This window comes from Natator depressus, chromosome 17 (assembly GCF_965152275.1).
Source record: "Natator depressus isolate rNatDep1 chromosome 17, rNatDep2.hap1, whole genome shotgun sequence".
Classification (NCBI taxonomy): domain Eukaryota; kingdom Metazoa; phylum Chordata; order Testudines; family Cheloniidae; genus Natator; species Natator depressus.
The window spans coordinates 6,510,957-6,530,984 of record NC_134250.1 but is presented as its reverse complement, the minus strand read 5'-3'; the positions used below and the strand labels follow the sequence as shown (position 1 = coordinate 6,530,984).

The following is a 20,028-nucleotide window of genomic DNA, read 5'->3' as shown; positions in this document are numbered from 1 at the left end:
TTTTATGTTTTAAAATGTGATTGGTGTTTTTTTCCTTTTCCCTGTTAACTTTTTATTGCATTAAAGAGGAATTCTTTACACACACACACACACACACACACACACACACACACACACACACACACACACACACACACACACACACACACACACACAAAAGCAGACTGCTGCAGTTCCATAAGTTCATTTCCATTTGGTAAGGAGCTGATAACAATTGAACCAAATAAAGATGCTTATCAAGTATCAAGAATCATTTATGGTAAAACAAAAGGCTTAAAGAATAAAGGGTATTCAACAGTAAAACTTTAACGGCATACGCAATTCCATTGGTTATTAATCCCAGTACTTTTACTTATGACAAAGTACAATTTTCACAAAAGTTAATTCAGTATTCTAACACTCATAATATACTTCACTTTTTATATCTACATGGATTACAGATATATATAGATATATATGATAATGTAAATAAAAATAAAATATAGCAACAGGATTCCCTCAGAGCATAATACTGTCTGCCTTACTTTTATTAAAGGGGATCTGCTTTTTGTCAAGAAGACATTTTTGTCTCAGATAAACGGTTCAGGCTGAGCGCAAGGCTGTTTTGAGTTTATGCTGGATTCTATTAAAAGGAGAGCAGTAGTTAATGCCACAGATTTATCACTTTTAGCCCTTTTCCACTGATGTTTGACCTTAGCTATAATGGTTTTGGGGTTTTTTTGCACATACATCTTAGGACCTGAAGCTGACAATGCACTGACTTTAGCTACTTAAATCCACTGAGACTTTAATGAAGATATTTTTGTATGTGCAATAGTTATAGAATATTTTATTTTTCATATTTCTGTTGCTAAATTGATTAGTTTGATCCCATCATCATAAAAATCATTCTTTCTTAATTGTATTAAGAATAAGACCAACTTGATTCAATTTGTGTCCATTTTTATTTGTGTTACTTTCATATTTTGTTTAAAAGCATGTCTCCATTGAGGTAAGACGTGTAATTTGCCTTTAAAGATTAAAATAATTGAAGTCACAATTGTCAATGGCTTCTGTTCAACAACATGGAATATACTAAAAATGAAGTAAAACACAAATTAGGAATAAAAGGCTTTAGTTTAAACTATCTCTCTTGCCTTCAAAGCAAACATTGTATTCTAATAACAAGTGTAATGATTCCTGTTGGTTTTTTGTCTGTTTTTCTGTTTAAAGAAGATAATGAGTACTTTATTAGTCTTTTATTGCTTAGTGTTTTGTTGAACTTCAATGTAGTCAGCTTGATAGAGCTACAGCAGTGACTCATCATGTTCAATTAAGCACTGGGTAGAGCTGCTTCTTTTGAAAATCTCATTGCAGCTATCTGGCTGAGGTGCTGGCTGGGCATCTCAGATAAGATGAGTGGTGATTTTCAGAGTCTCGACAGAAAAGACCTAATGTTATTTTTGTGGAATTTTTAACTTCTGATGACAGGGAAATATGTAAGGAAGATATTTGAGTAACCTTGTGATACTGAGTTACCAGGCATTTGTGAGGACAGTGGCCGGATTTATGAGCCTATTACTAAAAGTGACTTTGTTGTGGTCTTTTAATCTTAGCACCAAAAGGCGTGTGTTTAAATCACTGCCATGGAGTTTGAAAAAGTTCCAGCATGAAAATACGGGGTTGGGGGCTTCCCCACTCTGGCAGCAGCTGAAGACATCCTTACGCAATTTGTGCCATCCTTTCCCAAGAAAGGATTCTCACTTCCGCCCTTCTTAGTTGCACACAGTCTGAACTGGTGGAAAGGGACGGCTTTACAACGTCAATGTTGATTTAACGTACCTCCCAATCACCATGGATAATTCTCAACCCATTCCAGCCCCTCCAGTACCCTTGGCAGAAAATTTCTTTCATTTCAGCATCAGCGTAAAGTGTCCCCATCCCATCTTCTGTGAAGTCTATCTAGAAGAATCCCCTGTGGTCTGAATACCTTCGTCATTGCCTCAGTGCTGCAGCTTTCAGCCTTGTTCTGGAAATGAAAATGGTGCCTCTTGTTCTGTTACGGGGTATAGTTAAAGACACCTTTATATTAGTATTCTTGTGTTCACACTAGGGGCAATAGATCTATAAAAAATTGCATCTAACTGAAAAAGTTACATGGGGTACAAAATCTGTAGAAAGACTAGGCCTTCATATTTTCCCTTGCTTTGAAAGGACCACAGCCTAGAGTTCATTGCTGGGCTCTTCTCTGGCTGACAAGACTGATCATCGGGTCAGCCAAGGAGAACCCTCTGCCTCTTCCCCTCCATTGTAGCGTAGAGATGGTAGAGATGATATTGAGATGGGAAAAAGGCCTCTCCCTAGCTTACCACAGCAACTGACCAATCAGACATGCAAGAAGGGGAAAAACAGTAAAAGTTTCAGGTACACCCAGAAGATTTTTAAATACAAGTAAGTGATGAACAAAACACTGTCCATTTCAGGTCCTTACTAACCTCCCTCCTGTATTCCAGTGTAATTTCCTTTGTTATGTTGACTTTAAAAACATGAGGGATGTGTCTTTAACTTCATATTTCCCCACATTGGCAGGTATGTGAGGTCGCTAACCCCATTTTCTTAGCGGCTGCCATGGTAGGGAGTGAAAAGTATTCGATGGAAAGACAGTGTGGGGCTGAGAGCCATGAGAGTTGGAGGATCTCTTGTAGGAGCTCTCCACCTCCTGTTAATTTCTGTATTTTTGAGTCACAAAGATTTGAGTTCTTACGCTCTTTAGCTAAACATGAGACACTGACATTGCCATTTGAATAAGACAGCTTTCCAAAGAGTCAGACTCTCTAGCATTTTGGGGTTTGCACGGTCTTCAAGGCCTGTTATGTGTTTCTGAATGTAGAAAGGAGACAATAGAAATAAATTTGTTCTTATTCCTTTAAAAAAATCACAAACAGTGGCATAGTAAATCCAAGTGAAAAGATTAAAAGGTAGTTCATTTGTTATGTTTGTAAGTCAGCTTTGTATGAAGAACCGGAGATTATTAGAAAACTGATATTAAATCACTCACAAATTACACCCTTCCAGGAAGAGCATTTTAAGTAGCTGAAAAACAGTTTTAAAATTTGAACACCATTCGCTTAACCTATGAATGATAAATTTTTGGCTTTATGCTGTACTCAAATATGCCTAAAGCATTTCACAATGTCTAAAGATCCTGTGGAATCCCTATTTGTCATGATACTTTTAGACTAAAAGTGTTTGCGTTTTCCTAACAGCCAGACTGTTCTTTGACCATTGTACAGAGATTTTTGTTTTAGAGATAATCATCTCGGTGCAACTTTCATTGCTTTAAAAGGAACCCACACTGAATTAATCATGTTTGCTGTCTGTATAAAAATTTGCACATGCAACAGATCAGATAATGTACATTAATTTGTTTTAACTGTGCTTTAGATGGATACTGATATCTACAAATTTCAGGTTAACAAAAACTTGGTGTAACATGACTGGATTTAAAAATCTGCTGTTTCGTGTGTGATACTAGCTTAGGGTGCAACTGCTATCTTTAATTATGATGAGGAGGCCTAGGGTAAGACTACATAAAAGTGGAAGCTGTGAAAAGATGATATATAGGAGTTATTCAGTGCAGCTTATATAGGCTGCGAAAAGGAATGCTGTTTCTTTGAAATGCTCTTAGGAAGATCTCCAGACCCTTTTCTTAGTGGTTCTGGAATCAGTACGGAATGCTGACAACGGAAAGCAAAACCATAATTGTCTGTATATGACAGTGCCAAGTAGTTTGAACATTTAAAATAAGTCGGGCGCAGGCCTCCTCATCTCTATTACATGACTTCTTTAAACATTTTAAGATGATTTCTCATTTTATCCAATGACTGTTAAGAAAAGGAAGTTTTAAATGCCCTCAAAAGTATTTTGGAATACAACAGACAAATTATTAGAATCTTGGAAGAAATAATTTTACACTACCTTATTAAGAAAACTGGAACCTTGCTTATTTAGTGTAGATGCCATTCACTTAATATGGGTTACATTGTTAATAAATTGTCAAATGTTTTTCATTAATAATCTTCTCGGATTATTCTGCCTTGTTTTGAGTTTTCCATATTTAACTAGAATCATAGAAACGTAGGCCAGGAAGTGATATTTAGAGGTCATCTGGTCCAGCCCCCTGGACTGAGGCAGGACCATTCCTGACAGGGGTTGATCTAACCTGTTCTTAAAAACCTCCAGTGAAGGGGATTCCACAGTCTCCCTTGGAAACCTATTCAGTGCTTAACGATTGTCAATAACTAAGTTTATAAGGGAGTTGTTTCAATATACACACTCAACCTTCCTCTTCTGTGTGCTAGGGTGTCTGGACCACATTACTTCCTTGTCATTCAAACCACAATGCTTATAGATGGGGACAACAGAACATTGAAAACCAAGGATCATGGGCCAAAGTAGATACTTTCTACGCTGTACTTTGATATTTTAAACTGGTTTCAGGTAAACAAGATTATAATAAAACAATGGGAACATACTGTAGTGAAGTGTCCTGCACTACCAGGAAGATGGATTAGATGACCTAACAGACGTGTTCAGTCTTTATTTTTTCCCTTTGTATAAGCAGTCTTTTTTCCTACTTGCAGACAGTTCTGCTACGTATACTTTAAATATCACAAAGGAAAGGGTTTTCCTCTGTCATGATTAAGTGACACCTTCCGCTTTTTAGGTTGCATTTGTGCTACCTGTTCTTTTTCTGTCATTTTTTGTTTCGTCTTGCTAGAAAAATTATTTCTTGTTTACACTTAAGGAATTATGTATGCTTTTTGGCTGACATTGTCCCTCATCAATCCCTCTTGGACTAGCTCAAACAAATTGGCTTTGTGCAAGACAAAGTCCACCTACCAACCTGAAGAAAAGTGAGATAATTCCACAGCTTCTGTACAGCTTCTTCTTGAGTCCCTGAGATGGAACAGGAGATTCTATTCTGAAGTAAAAAGAACGAGGAGTAGTTGTGGCACCTTAGAGACTAACAAATGTATTCTGAAGTAGAAAGTTGACCCCACTGGATCCTCCTAATCATAGACATACTGGCAACAACCCTGCCTCAACCTGCAGCAACCTAGACATGGAGCCTAGCTTCATAATACCCAGGGTACAGAGTCCTGCACAAACCTGTGCTGTACCCACCAACACTTCATGCAGCACAGCAGCAGTAGGATTAGTTCTATCTGTAAGCGATAAGTAAAAGGGACTCCCCGGGACTCCCGTAGTATGTCCAGTTTTTTGTAGTCTGCAGTATGGGAGCTGTACGCTTTAAAAATCACTCCATGTCATCTACAAAATAGTGCAGAAGATTGTGCAATTGTCTGGATGTTTCCTATAGTTTTTACACACATTAATATTTCTAATTCCTGCTAGTATGTATCTTTTGTAAAATGAATATTCAAGTGTTAGTAATCCCGGCATGAATTTCCACTGCTTATGAAGAGGCCTGTTGGATTTCTACTCTTCAGGCAGTCATTAACAGAATCTTCAAAATTCTGCAGAGAAGTGCAGAAATGAGTGGGTGTTGAATGACTGTGCAACTTTGTAGCATACAGCAACACCTAACCTTTCTTTGTCTCCATTAATATTATGCAGGTGATTGTTAGCGAGGATTCTGACAGCAACGGTATTGTGGCCCACTTCCCTGCCCATGAAAAGCCTATATGCTGCATGGCTTTTAACCCCAGTGGTAAGTTCCTTTACCATCGTTAATTTTGTATCATATTGTATGTGAAGAGTAAAAAATGTGGTTCATGTGTATTATGTTTCTTTCAGGGAATTAAAAATTACATCAGTCTTTTAGTAGTCCAGTGTGGTACATGCACATGATGACTTTAGTAAACGTTGGCATCTGAACTCTTTTAGTTGACTGTTGAATATCAGTTGACAGAGACTGCAGTTAATGTGTCTTTTCTGGCACTTTCAGCCTCAAACAGCTATAATGCATGAAGGAACAATATGACTAATATCTGTAGTAATAGATATAGCTGAAATACTAAGGGAAGTTAATTAATTATGTTTCCTAATACACTTTCCTTCCAGAAGTTAGGGACCATAGCTTTCCTAAAATATTTCTTCATCCTAGATTTGAGAATAAAATGGGTAATTTCAATTAAACACATATTTTTAAGGTAACTTGTGGTGACAAAAGATGTTTTGTTGACATGTAACTCAAGATTCTGCCCTTCCCTTTCTTTGGAGTGCTGTGAGCCGTGATCTGAAAATATTTTAAAAACCTCAAAGAAAGCACCTTTTCCCCTCCTTCCTCTTTGCAGATGAAGAATGGTTGTGGGCAGGTGAGATGCATCCTGTTAGTGAATCTTGTCCAGTTGACAAGTAATATGTTTATTAGTCTTCTTAAGACAGAGAAATAACTTTTTGATTGACTGCACAGTGGTCAGTAAAAGGGCTAGGGAATCAGCATCTTCCGCTTGCCTAAATTAATGAGTTCTAAAACGTCGTAAATGCCCTGAAGATCTTGGGGATGAAGTCACATTTCAAAGAACTAAAACTGAATGTATGTCATGTATATCTTCACTTGTGGTGACCAGTCAGACTGATTTTGACATCCCATCTGTTATGTCAAAACTCCTTAATAGTAGTGTGCGGTTCAAAGCATCCTTACTATTAGTGCTTTTGACATAAAAAGCTGTATTCTTATCTCATAGTTTGGGGATTTTACATGTAACTCTCTGTGCATTAAGGTGAGAATGTACTCTGTAAATTCTGGAATGGTGATATTTCGGTACTGTTCTCAGTCTTGCGTGTTTGGTACAAAAAATAATACTTAGAGTATAGGTGGTGCTGACAAATTGAAATAGTTCTTTGGAATGCAATAACCATTCATTAAATACCCTTTAAAAAGGGAAATGGTGTAAATTAGAGAAAAGGAAAATATTTATGTAACAACAGATTTTGTATTACTTTTACAGATGGAGATATGAATTTGCGTATATATTAGAATGTCTCAGCTTTTTTTCTCTTTGTTTGATCATGCACTGAAATTATTATCTTTTGTCTGTGATACAACATCCTGTTTCCATGGATCTCCTAGTTGAACAAGACACTTTTTGTGGGGAAAACATCATTTTCTAAACACAAGTATTTTCCGTCCACACTGGAAGAAAGACGTGAGGCTGTGGTGTGGTTTAATTAGGCTGCAAATTCATTCATTTATAATATTTGGGAGTACCCAGCAACAGATCGTACAGAGGTGTGAAGAAGAGGTTGGCTCCCTGCTGATCTAGATGTAGAAGCCCCAAACCCCCTTCCTCAGCTCCCTTAAAGGGGGCTACGAAAAGGAGGAGGTGTTGGCTTCTCGCTGATGAGACTTAGGAGCCCCCCTTATTCAGCTCCCGTAAGGGATGTTTTCCTTAAAATTATTTTCCATTCCATATTATCTGATAATCGTATCCCTTCCAGACAGAGTACCTGCACTGGGCATCTGCCACAAGGAGGTGCCAGCAAAATCCTTGGCTACCTTCCTCCCACCCATGATGGGTTCCATGATAGCCACAGATTCCTTCCTCTTTTTTTTTTTTTTTTTTTTTTTTTAAAACCCAGGGTGAACTATATCTGCATCTGGTTTCTGTTTCCAGGCTGCCAAAGAGTGCACAAGCTGGACAAAGACCCACTCACATTAAGGTTGCGGTGGGCACATTGTTGACTGTTTGCTGTGTGTCATGAAACTCTTGTGGAAGTGGATGACCCACGGCAAGGTATTAAATCATGCTGCTCGGCCTGCATTTTTCCAGTGAAGTTCAGAAAAGATTGAAAATTATTACTTCAGTTCCATACACAGTGAAATTACCACTTAAATCAGTAAGCTGGATTCTCTATTTAATATCCAGATTGGGTTATATTTGATGTCAGCACTGTAAATGACATCATTTTAACCCATTACATAAGTGGCATGTTGCCATTCAGACTGGTATTTTTGCAAAGCATAATGAAAACAAGAAGTGGCTTTTGCTACCAGGTTCTTCTACTGGCTATTATATAACTATATAATCCATTAATTACCCCTGATATTATATTCTGAGGCATCATACCAATATCTAATGGCTAAATTTCACTAACCAGTGGAATTGATGGACACTGAACCTTTTTACATTTAGATTTGTGGCTAAGCAAATAGCAATTTATATTCATTGTTTCTTTGTAGCAGTACACTCATGAAAATATTTTGCAGGTATTCAGTTTTCAAAAGTAATTTAAGCATTGTGAATCACAGGTCCAGAATTATTGTACAGCTCTTCAGAGTACCTGATAAATAAATGTAATAATGCACCAAAAGTCAAAACATACAGGAAGATTGATAAGTTACATTAACACAGTTTCTGTGCAACAAAAGCTGATCGAGTTAAGCAGCATAGCCCCCTTAAGCAATCATTAAACGAACCAGATTGTCAATAGAATGTATTTGTGATATGACAAAGATATTCACTTGAAATATTTCTAATGCACTCCTTTGTCCTGAACATAGGACTAGTTTGTGATGATTTAATCAAAAGTGATAGAACAACATTACAACACTAAGAAACGTCACACTGTAAAAATAGCTGTTAGATGGGGATAGCGTTAAGTTTCGCTTCACTATAGAACAAAGATTACAAAAAGGCCCTACAAAGAGGAGGAGAAGAGGGAAGTACTGATGTCAGCGTGATATTTGGCCTAATAACTTTGTTTTTTATTTAAAAAGAAAAAAATGTACTGCACCTTTAGCTCCTTAGCTGTGTTAAATCTCATTATGGGCTTGATCCAAAGTCTATTGAAAACAATGGGCGGACTCCCTAGAGTGCACTGGGTTTTGGATCAGGCCCCATAAGCTTGTCTGTTGCTGACTGGCCTTTGCCAATGTGATATTTTTTTAAGACTGAGGCAAATCTATTCTGCTTTTTTTTTTGCATTAAGACATGCTGAAAAAATACATCTTTTCCCATTTGTACAAATTGCCATGCTTTCTTCAGGCAGGTAACTCAAAAACAGCTGACCTTTGAAACGGAAAACTTGGCATATAATTAGTGTTTATTTTGGACTAGATCCATGACCAAGTTTGAAAAAAGTAATTGCTTGGATAATAAAATAATAAGCAATTGAATCAACACTTCTCAGTATGCTGAGTGGGCGGCTTAGATTTTTAACAGAATCTGAAATATCCCAGTACACATCTCCCTGGAGCATCCTGGCAGTAACAGGCTGCTGCTGGAGCAGTTGGTATTGTGAATGTCTTTATTCTAAAACAGGCAGCTAATCCTGATTAAAAACTGCCTTAATAACAGGAACTGATAAAAATCGTGGGAACACAAATTGCAAAGTCTGACAGTGTACGGTGTCTTCACAATTTTTTGCCTAATTCAGAAAATGCTATGCTTTTATTTAACAAAAAATTAAATTGCATATAGTTGTGTGTGTGTGTGTGTGTGTGTGTGTGTGTGTGTGTGTGTGTTTGCCTTACAACTGGAAACTCCATGACCCTGGGGTTTGACCAACAGAACCCTTAGATTTGCTGGAATTTGACAAAATCCAGGGCCATTTATAGACTGTCCTTGCCTTTCTGCTTTACATTTTTAAGATAAATAGATTAATTTTGAAGTATGGAAGCAGTTCAGTCAAAGTAAAAAGAATGGATATCTCCTACCTGTCTAATGGTGGTTTCATCTTTGGGAATAATCAGTAAAGGGCATCAAGACAGATATACACCAAATACTGAATTAAAATGAACTTATCATTATAGTTATTTTCCCCTGAAAGAACATTGTGTTGTAATGCAAACGAAGAAGATTTAAGCCCATTTTACAGGTTTTCTTTGCCATTTGGGATAGCCAACAGACAGATTTCTTATACAGTACTCTTGTACCGTTTTTGGATGGGAGTTTAGTTAAACTTACCCCAGGTTTCACATGCAGGTCTCTAGCCGTTATGCTGTGGGCTTGTTTGCTAACTGAAAATTATTAACTCTTTGTAGGTAGAATTTGAATGAGTATTTTGCATATCCATTTTATATCAAAACTGATATAATTTTCATAAATGTTACTAGATTTTACTATCAAAATCACCAATTTTATTTATATAGTGCCAAACATGTTGGTCAGTACTTTTGAGACCGAAATAAAGATAAGCTCCCTGCTTTGAAGAGCTCACATTCTGCTTTTAGACATCTGGTTTTGAATAAATTCAATAAACGTTATAAGTAATAATTCTACATTGCCAAGCGCCATGACCTAGGTGCTGTGTGCAAGTATAAAATACACAGATATGAGTTCAGGGCATAGATTAGGCTGGTACCTAGCAGTATGGCGTATGGGCACCTCCTTCATGCTGCTGTCTTCTTCTCCACAGAATCAAAGCCTCATTTTGTGTGGGGTGGAAGGGATTTTTTGCAGTAAATAAAATTTCTAGCTGTTCTAATTGCTGAGCTACTCCATTCACAAGGCTAAGGAAGCAGTGATGTCTGCTTGGGCTTGCAGAATGATAAGGTGTGATGTGCCCCACTAATGTCACTGGGTGCTAATTTACTCGGAAGATCTACACAATCCACTGTGAGTGACAGCTCATTTTGGTACCATGATTCAGTGGTCTTGGGAGAGTACTGCCACTTCCCCTGCCCTTTCTGCCCTCACCCAATCAAGGAGACAAGCTCAAGGAGCTTCAGAGGCCAGTAGGTCATCTAAGCCTCCTTGAACAACAGCTAAGCTAAGCTCAGAAGTTCAGCAGGACTGACAAAGCTCACGAAGGGGAAGCCAAGACCAGTGAGCCATATGGAAATATTCAGACACCAGTAACAGGTTTGTGTGCTGAGACCAGAGAGCTCACGTATGATCGTATTTTGAGAATCTGCACAAGTGCATCTCTTATGGGAAGAGCTTGGAAGAGTATATTTTTTTTCCCGCAGTTCAAGTCTCTGTCTGAATTGAAGACCTCCAACTGCAACTTTTCAACCTGTGACTAAATTGTGTGGTGATGTCAGGTAACAGTCTCCTTTCTTTCAGAGTGGTAGCTGTGTTAGTCTGTATCAGCAAAAAGAACGAGGAGGACTTGTGGCACTTTAGAGACTAGCACATTTATTTGAGCATAAGCTTTCATGGGCTAAAACCCACTTCATTGGATGCATGCAGTGTAAAATACAGTAGGAAGATATATAGATATAGATATATATACACACACACACAGAGAACATGAGAAAATGGGTGTTGCCATACACACTATAATGAGAGTGATCAATTAAGGTGGGCTATTATCAGCAAAAAAAAAACAAACAAAAACCTTTTGTAGTGATAATCAGGATGGCCCATTTCCGACAGTTGACAAGAAGGTGAGAGTAACAGTAGTGGGGGAAAATAAGCATGGGGAAATAGTTTTACTTTGTGTACTTGTGCTCCTTAAGAGAGCCTCTCCCTTATGAGGTTTTAGACACTGTACAGTCAATATCACTTATGTCTACATGGTCACATCAGTGTAATCTAGGATGCCTTTACCATCTACCTGTGACTTCTTTTTTGAAGACTGTGACAAATTGGTGATCAGTCTGTGGTCTCCCATTCTGTGCATAAACAATGGCCCTCGGCCATCAGGTTAGGATCAGAGTCAGCATTAGCTAGATTTCCATATCATGCACAAGTCTCCATCAGTGATTGTACCAATGATTTGGCCCTTTTTTTGCTTAGACTATGAAGACATGAATACTTGTGTGGAAATTTTGGTTGCGCACAGCCAGTAATTTACTTCTCTGTTGTGTTGTGTACACGCAGGATTGCAGTTTAGGCAGCATGCAGGAACTTTCAAATGTAGTTAGGGTAAAAATTCTCACAAGTCTTTTTTTACAGCAGGATTTTTCTTCTGTGAATTTCATGCCATGTGATGACATTGTGCAATAAGTTTTTGTTAGCAGGGATTAAGCTTTAAACTATCTTTTATAATGAAATATTTAAACAGGTACAAACAGTTTACAAAATGTCATGGTTATTACAGTACCATGGAAAAAAATGTTTGCAACATAATGTAAATTGACAAGAGCTCATTAAGTAAACTCTGTATCAAGGCGCCCTGGACTAAATTTTGGGAGGTCACAAACAGAAGGAATACACCATAGGGGGTTATTTAATTTAAGATGTTTACGAAAAAGCCTCCAAGATTTTAATGTGCTGACGATAGTCTGCCAGGGATTGTACTTGTATGCAAGGTTTAAAACTGAGAGGGGGAAAAAAAGGATTATATGTTACCAAATAGAATTGATTGTTCCATGATAATCTGGACTAGACTAAACTAGAGATTGTCTAGACTAGAGACTGTAGGAGCCAGGCAAATGTCCCTCTTATTCATGAAGTTGCATTATTAGATACATTGTTACAATTTACATAGGAAAAAAGTCACCCAATTTAATGTCAGCAATAGCCTAGTAAAGCTAATTCTGTTTGTTCCATCTTTCCAGACAGACATATTAAGAAGTTTTATTTGCCACTGTCAGAGACAGGATACTGGGATAGGTGGACCACTAGTCTGATCGGTTATGGCAATTCCTATATCCGACTGTCTGAAAACTTTTTACTCTCCTTCTGATGCCCCTGTCACCCCGCAATATGACTTCAGGTCTAAAGCATTCACTCTGTCACAACTGTTTTCATGTGATTAGACTACTGGCCCAGACCTAAGACCCTTGTGTAAAAGAGAAGTGGCCCATCCCATGTGTAAAAGAGAAGTGGTTTTCAAGTTTAGCAAGCATACAGTAAAAACCAATGTTGAAATTTGGAGGGCAGTTATCTCTGTGTCAGTAATCCGCGTTGAGAAGTTGGTATATAGCTTATATGTTGGCATGCCTCATTCTTTCATCCACCAAATCTGGGAAGTGCTCTGACCTGTAAATGGGAAATATGATTGTTATGGATTTTCTAAATCTGTAAAACTTGCATTGTTTTGTCTTACTCAAAATAATAATATTGTCATTTGCACCAAGGAAATTTCTTAAAATAGGTTCCAAATGCAAGTCTTATGGCTTTTTCCTAACTTTATCACCATCTGATTTTTAAACTGCTTCAAACCTTCCATGTTTGGCTAAGTTCCCCCACATCCCCGACCGCCTCTCTATGCAGCATTTCTGAATGGACTTCTTTCAAGATCGTTTAGGGTCCTAATGCTGTAACTATTTACCCTTTAGTAACCATGCGCATTCTGGCAAGCTATTTTCATAGCTTATATAATAGACCCATTAAGAACAATAATACTTGTTAAAATGTATTGCAATAAGTTTGGGGAAGTCTGTAAAATAATATAAGCAGGCTACTTCACTCCTTACATATACCTAATTATGAATCATTCTTTGTAAAACAGCAGAGTATGTATCTCAAGATGTGTTTACACGTGAATGTTTGCAAAAAAAGTTTGTGCACCTTTTAATGAGATTAAGACTGAAAGATCATAGAAGAATTGTGCAAATGCCATCCATTGCTAGTACATAGTAAAATGAGAAACAACCAGCAAATAGTTCAACATTGCATTGCAGTCCAGAACAGAGAATAATCTCCAGGGAAAAGTTAAAAATACAGTAAAATTCACATGACGGAATAACACTGCAAAATGAACTGGAGAGAAAATACAGCTTGGTTGACTAGCTGGCATGCAATCTGTGCTGTATGGTTTCTATTCATAGAAGTGAAATTAAAGGATGCAGTTAAACACAGTTGTGAAACGTCCAGTCCCACAGCTGCATTTAGTTTGTTTTTCAATTTCTCATTGCCTTTCTTGTTTATTAGCTGTGACTCTGAGGTCGGAATTAAAACAAATATTTTAATGGCAGTATTTATGATGTTGGCAAGGAGCATGATGGCTTAGTACTGTGATCTGGACAAGACTCGATATGGGTGGTGTGAGGTAGTCCCTTCAGGCTTTAAACAGAGTCACGATTGGTGAGACTTTTCAAAGTATAATGCCTGTAAATCACGCAACTGATAAGCATCATGGAATCTGTACTTTTCAGTTCCATTAATGAACTGGGCATGCTTAAAGGAATTTTGAGGGGGCCACAAAGGGAAGATTCCTTATGGATTTTAGCATGTTAAACGCTACAAAATTCCTCGGTTCATTCTGACAGCTTTTAAGTACAAAGGCCTTTTATGAACTATGATAATTAAAACCAACTTGGAAGTAAATTATGCATGTTTATTTAGAATTCAGAAATTGTGCTTTTAAGAGTAATATTAAAGTATTAGACCATCTTATTATTTTAGTACACCTTCAATTTACCACATTTTAAAAGCAAATTTTTGCTTGTGCTAAAGCTGTATATTAATTGGTAAATAAATTGTAATCCACGGCTCGGCAAGTTTTATAAAGCTGTGTGCAATTCAGTTCCTGAGACAAACATAAGAGAAATGTTTTGAAATCCCAATCCAGACAGATCTAAATTATAAATAAAATAGATTTTTAAATTATGTCAGCTAATGTTTGTGAGAAATTAGCTAATTTTTCTCTCCATTGTAGATGGATGGAAGCATTTTTAGCAATAATCCTATTACATTTTATAAACAGTGCTGCTGAAAGGGTCATATTAATTTTTAATTCAAAGGAGGAACCCATATATTTTAATTAAATCTCTTAGTATTTTTTGGGTGGATGAAAACAAGAATCGTGTTTGGAGGTTGAAAATCGTATCAATTAAGTGTTTCTATAGATAATAGTAACATAAGTTGAAGGATGTTCTTTCATTTGTTGCCCACTATTTATACTGTAAATGACACTGGGCTGTTAAATGTGACAGGAAGCAGTTGTATCATCCTTTGTATCTTTAACAGCTGGTCATCTTCTTGTTAAGGTAAATGGTATTAATAGGCCTGGATATAACCAATAAACTTGTCCTCCCCTTCTGTGTATTTATTTTTTGAATGTGAAACTACAGTGTACATAGCAATATCTGGTTTTTGTAGAAAGCACTCCTGACGTGGAATGGAGTTCATTAGAAAATTGTCATTTGGAAAGGGGAAACATATTTCTCAGTAGGAAAATGTTTTTATTCTCTGTTGCACACAGCAGCTGATGAAAACAGATTATGGCTTCTGTTAATCTTTATTGGTACATTTTAGAATCTTAAATTAGGATTTTTAAGAATTTTGAAGCACAAAAATGAATGTTTCCCTTTGGACTAGCTCTGTTTTAGAGTTTGCTTAAAGTGCTGTGGTAGAATGCCCAAACCAAAAGCTGTCTTTTAGCGTTCTGGGTTGCAACTTTCTTTAGGAAAGCTAAACTGCACTCCTTGGGTTAATGACAGTTGAGAAATGTTAATCTCTGACCCTTCACATATCATTTGTAAATGAAGATTTTGATAAAGCCAAGCCTTCTTTAACTAGAAATAAAATATTTTATGGTAATATAATTTTGCAGGCCTCAGTTTTAGTTGGCTGCCTAGACAAAATAAATATTAAACTTTGTTCACTGAGACTCTTACAAGGCTTTTTTCCTAATGTTAAAGTTTTTAGGTAAAAAATGTATGATCAGGGCCAATAGCTTTGTCTTTTTGTATCCTGGGGAAAATATTTTAAAGTCAATTTAGATATTTCATTTTCTGAAACCAAAATTTACTTTAGGCCATAATTATTGATCATCACAAGCATTCATCATGCTTTTTAGCAAGTCTTCCCAGGATGTATGCACAATATCAAGATATAGTCTGTCGGCTACGTTTTAGATGCATAATGGCATCTAGCTCATGAACAGGATTTTAAAGTAATTTACATTCATTTTGTTGTCCCTACTCTGACTTCATTCCATGAAATTCAAATAATGAATTTTGTATGTTCATTTATCTGGGTGTGCAAAGTTTCCCCACCACCCCCCACCCTTATAGTAGATGCAATAGGCTGCTAGACTCCCCTGGGCTGGCAAAATACGGTCCATTTTACACCACTTGCTCTCCCTTGAGGTTCCCATAGGAGAAGCCCAATTTTAGTTTGTGGTGGAGATTCTTTCGGAGCCCCACTGGTGGAGGCGGTTGCAGGAGTGCACAGAAACACCACAGACCATGGATACACCCTGTCCCACGCAGCACTGCCTATTTTTTAGGTTTACTGGCTCCTCCTTGCGCTTTCTGGCTGTTATGGGCCCTGGTGTACGCTGACAGAAGGGAAGGTTGAATCTGACCATGTAAAAGAGGTGGAAAAGTCATCTGAAGGCTGCTGGTGGAATTAATTTGTAAGTGTGTGCGTGGTGTAAATTCTATTAGTCAGGGTTGGGGTGGAGTTGAGGGTGGGGCAGGCAGGAAAAGGGTGTAGTTTATAGAAATTGTGATACAGCTGCTTTTTCTGGCAATTAGACTCACGGAGCGGGATTGTAAATGGGATTTAGGGTGAATAACTTCAATGTCTAAAGTAAATTCCCCCACCCCATATTGAACTCAGGAGTAGCGCTTTTCCAGGCAGTCGGCAGCGTGGGTCCCAGATTACTGGGACACTTGTCTCTCAACGACCGTCACAGAAACCTGAGAGGTTTTTTTCCCCACTAAAGCAAGCTGGCAACATTCCTGATGACTCTACAGTAGGGAATGCCAGCTATCCACTGTGGCTACCAACGCAGGTGTATGTCTTTTGACTCGTGTATTCTTTTTTGCCAATAAGTGTGGCTAATATTCCACCACTGCAGAAGCATTGCTGGCTCACCCTGATGGACAAGGCCTTGCTCCTTTGCTATGTGGGCAAATTATATTAATCAGGCATTTTAGCCACCCAAAGCGCTCTAATGCTTTCCCTAATTTGTTTATACACAAATTTGCCCCTTCTAATTTATACACAGAGGAAACACTTTGTGAGCTAAACGTTTTCTTAATTATTAGAACACTTTTCATGTATAGATCTCAAAGTTCATTTCAAAGGAAGGTATGTATCATTATCCCCACTTTAGTGAGGCCTGTAGAAGTTAGCCTACTTTTTAAAAAGTGTCCACTAATTTTGGATGCCTCTGTTTTTAGGTGCCTAACTTGATTTTAGGAGGTGCTGAGACATCTACAGCTCTAGTTGTCTTTAGTGGGAACAACTGGTGCTCATCATCTCTGCGATATTTTGCAATCACTGCCTTTGGAGGTTAATAAGAACAAGTTAGACAAACACCTGTCAGGGATGGTCTTAGGTATACTTTGTCCTGGCTCAGCATGAGGGACTGGACTCTTGAGCTCTCTTCCCTTCCATCCCTACATTTCTATGAAAATCATGTCCTGCAGTAGGAATCCCAACGTGGGCATTCAAAATTAATGGATAGTTTTGGAAGCTTAGGCCTCGGTGACTTTCCCAAGGTCACACAGAGACACAGTGACAAAGCTGGGAATAGAACCTCCTCCCAGTCCTGTGTCTTCTTCACTAGCCGTGGTAGTTTGCACACCAGGAACAGAATTGGCCACATCCCCTTTTGTGATGTCTGTTCTCCTGTGGTGCACAGATGGAGCATTCCCTGCACTCCAGAGAGGACAGAGATTGCAGTTCTACCTGGCTGCTGCCCAGGAAAGAAGGATGGGGAGCTCCTTATTCCTTCCCCCTCATTCTCTCTTTTGAACATCCACGCAGCATCTGGGCGAGAGTCTGGACCTGAGTCAGTTTGTTTTTTTTTGTTTTTTTTTGTTTTTTGTTTTTTTTTTTAAAAAAAAAAGCCATCGAAGTATGGTACGTTGCTGTGTGGCAATATTATTGCAACAGCACACAGGGCATCCTAGTTTAAGATTTTTGCTGTTGTCCACAGTTCCTGAGCTGGCAAGCTTGGGAATACCGTGGACTAGAATCTACTGGAGAACAGTGAGGCTTTCATTTGTTTCATGCCGCTGAAACCATGCAAGGCAACGTCTGTGTGTGCGCTGATTGCTAATCATGAGCAACTTTCAAACAGTCATATCCATAAGCAGCATTCGAGATAAGAATAGGTTAAAAGTGAAAGGTGTCCCCTTTGCTAACATTTGCACTACAAAAAATCCAACAGGTGGCTATGGGTAGCCAGGGAAGATGAGGAAATTATCCTATATCTGGAATTTTTTATAGGGGACACTTAAACACAGGTTTATTAAAGTAGTAATTGGGGGCCTACAGTCTCTGAAAACGATATTGTTGCAAACACTTCATGATCTCTTCCTCGAGGGCAGGTTGGGGGATGCTTTTCCCTAGAAGTCTTTCCTTCCAGCCTTTGTACATCTACTGTAGGGATACATGCTGGCTATAGGATTCTGTAATGGCTACTTACCCATTTTGGTGGCTGCAACAGAAGCAACAGTTAACAATGAATTTTCAACACAAAGGCTTAACCAAGAGTTGGAAATGTGATCATGAAGTTAAATATTATTGTTGCAGTAGGTAAACACTGTTTCAACTTGCCACTAGCACTGAATTATGAATTATATATATTTTTGCATTCATCTGTATTCATAATTATTGTGTATAAAAGTATAAATTTTCACAGCAACTTTACGAGGTTAGAATGGGACACATTCCTAACCCTCGTTAGCACATAGTGTAAGACAGGACACAAGACAACAGTCGAGGTAAGAGATGCAGAAAGATTATTAGTCATGGAAGAAATCGATTTGAAGGAGGAGAAAGAGGGGTTCTTGGTGAGCAGGAAGTGGGAGCGTGTTCCACGTGTAGGGGCTACAGCATCATAGGGAGCAACAGGAGGAGTAGATGGAAATTAAATCAAAGTTATACTGAGGGGTGAGATTAAATTTGATATGGTAAGAGAGCGGAAGTCTGTAGTGGGTTTGAAAGAGGGGCTGATTGGAAGAGAGAGAGGGCTGAAGGAACTTTGAACTTGCAGGAGAGTGAAATGCCAATTTTACAGATAAACTGACATAAAGAGAGGTTGAGACTTGCTCAAGGTCACACAGTGAGTCAGTGGCAGAGAAGAATAGAACCCCGGAGTCCTGATTCCTAGTCCACTACTCCAACCAATAGATGACACTCCAAAGTTATTTCATTCTTACACTTTAAAAAGGTGTTATTAATTATGCAATCATAGGCATTAAGAAAAACTTTTTCAGATGGGAAATGAAAATCATAACCCTCAACTCACTTTTTTTAAAAAGCTGATGTTTTATAAATATCTGTTTTCTCTCTTTAGTAAATAATTGATCTGCTTTCCAAGGGTGTTACTTCTGCCAGCTGAGCAGCTGTGAGCTGTGAAGTGCAACACATCTAAATTTTAAATAATTACCCCTCCTTGGCTAGGAAAGAGCTTTTCCATCCATTAATAACAGGAAAATTAATGTTGGGCCTGTAGTAAAACAGATTAAACTGTGTACCCCTTTGAATGCCTGACTGCACCTCTAACGGACCTGAAATTCCTCTGGTTACTTAAATGCTGTATATTGAAATGTGACGGTGGTCTTGGGTTAATAGTTAAAGAAGTTTAAATTGGAATTTCTCGACAGAAGTTTCCCCCGTTGATCAGAGCAAGTGGGCAGAAAAATACCTTGTTTGATTGTTGGGAAGCATTGATAATGCCTCACAGATTAACTGAGGGATTTTTTTTTTCTTTTCCTTTGTCCGCCAAGTGTGTAAAATCCTGAGTTTTATTAAACAAATTGATTAGCTAATGTTTGGACATCTCTTTTAAAATGAAAAGTGCTAACTTATGTCAGCTCTAATATGAATGCAGCCAGCTACTTTTGTTGTTTGGATTTTTATAATGAAGGGGAACGTCCTCCACAAATTTGCATGATTAATCTTCACCTCGGAATCTCAACTCCTAGTTGCCCTGTTATCGAGCAGAGATTGATCCCTAATTGTTTAAAACTAGAACAGTCTTTGCTTTTCCGCTCTTTACTCTGGCTTTGTATTTCAGCTTTAGTTGTTGTTTCTGAAGACAACCCGATTAAAATTAGCCTGATGTTATGATATACGGTATACAGTACTTGCAAAAAGTTGTGCAGGTGCCTTTTCTTTTGGCATCTACTGTACATGTTGGTGCTAGAGGTGGGAAATAATTCAGGAGATATATGGGCTGCGAGCAGTGCTTTTTGATTAACTTATTAGGAGAAACTGTTAA

General features: G+C 38.0%; 1 protein-coding gene across 9 annotated transcripts in view; it reads left to right on the top strand.

Moving 5' to 3' along the window:
- The window catches only part of BCAS3 (BCAS3 microtubule associated cell migration factor), a 489,647-nt gene that overhangs the window by 111,679 nt on the left and 357,940 nt on the right, over window positions 1-20,028 (top strand). For all 9 annotated transcript variants that reach the window (XM_074974373.1, XM_074974376.1, XM_074974372.1 and 6 more), the window contains one exon: window positions 5,620-5,713. In XM_074974373.1, coding sequence (XP_074830474.1) covers window positions 5,620-5,713 — 94 coding nt within the window. The remainder of the gene's footprint in view (window positions 1-5,619; window positions 5,714-20,028) is intronic.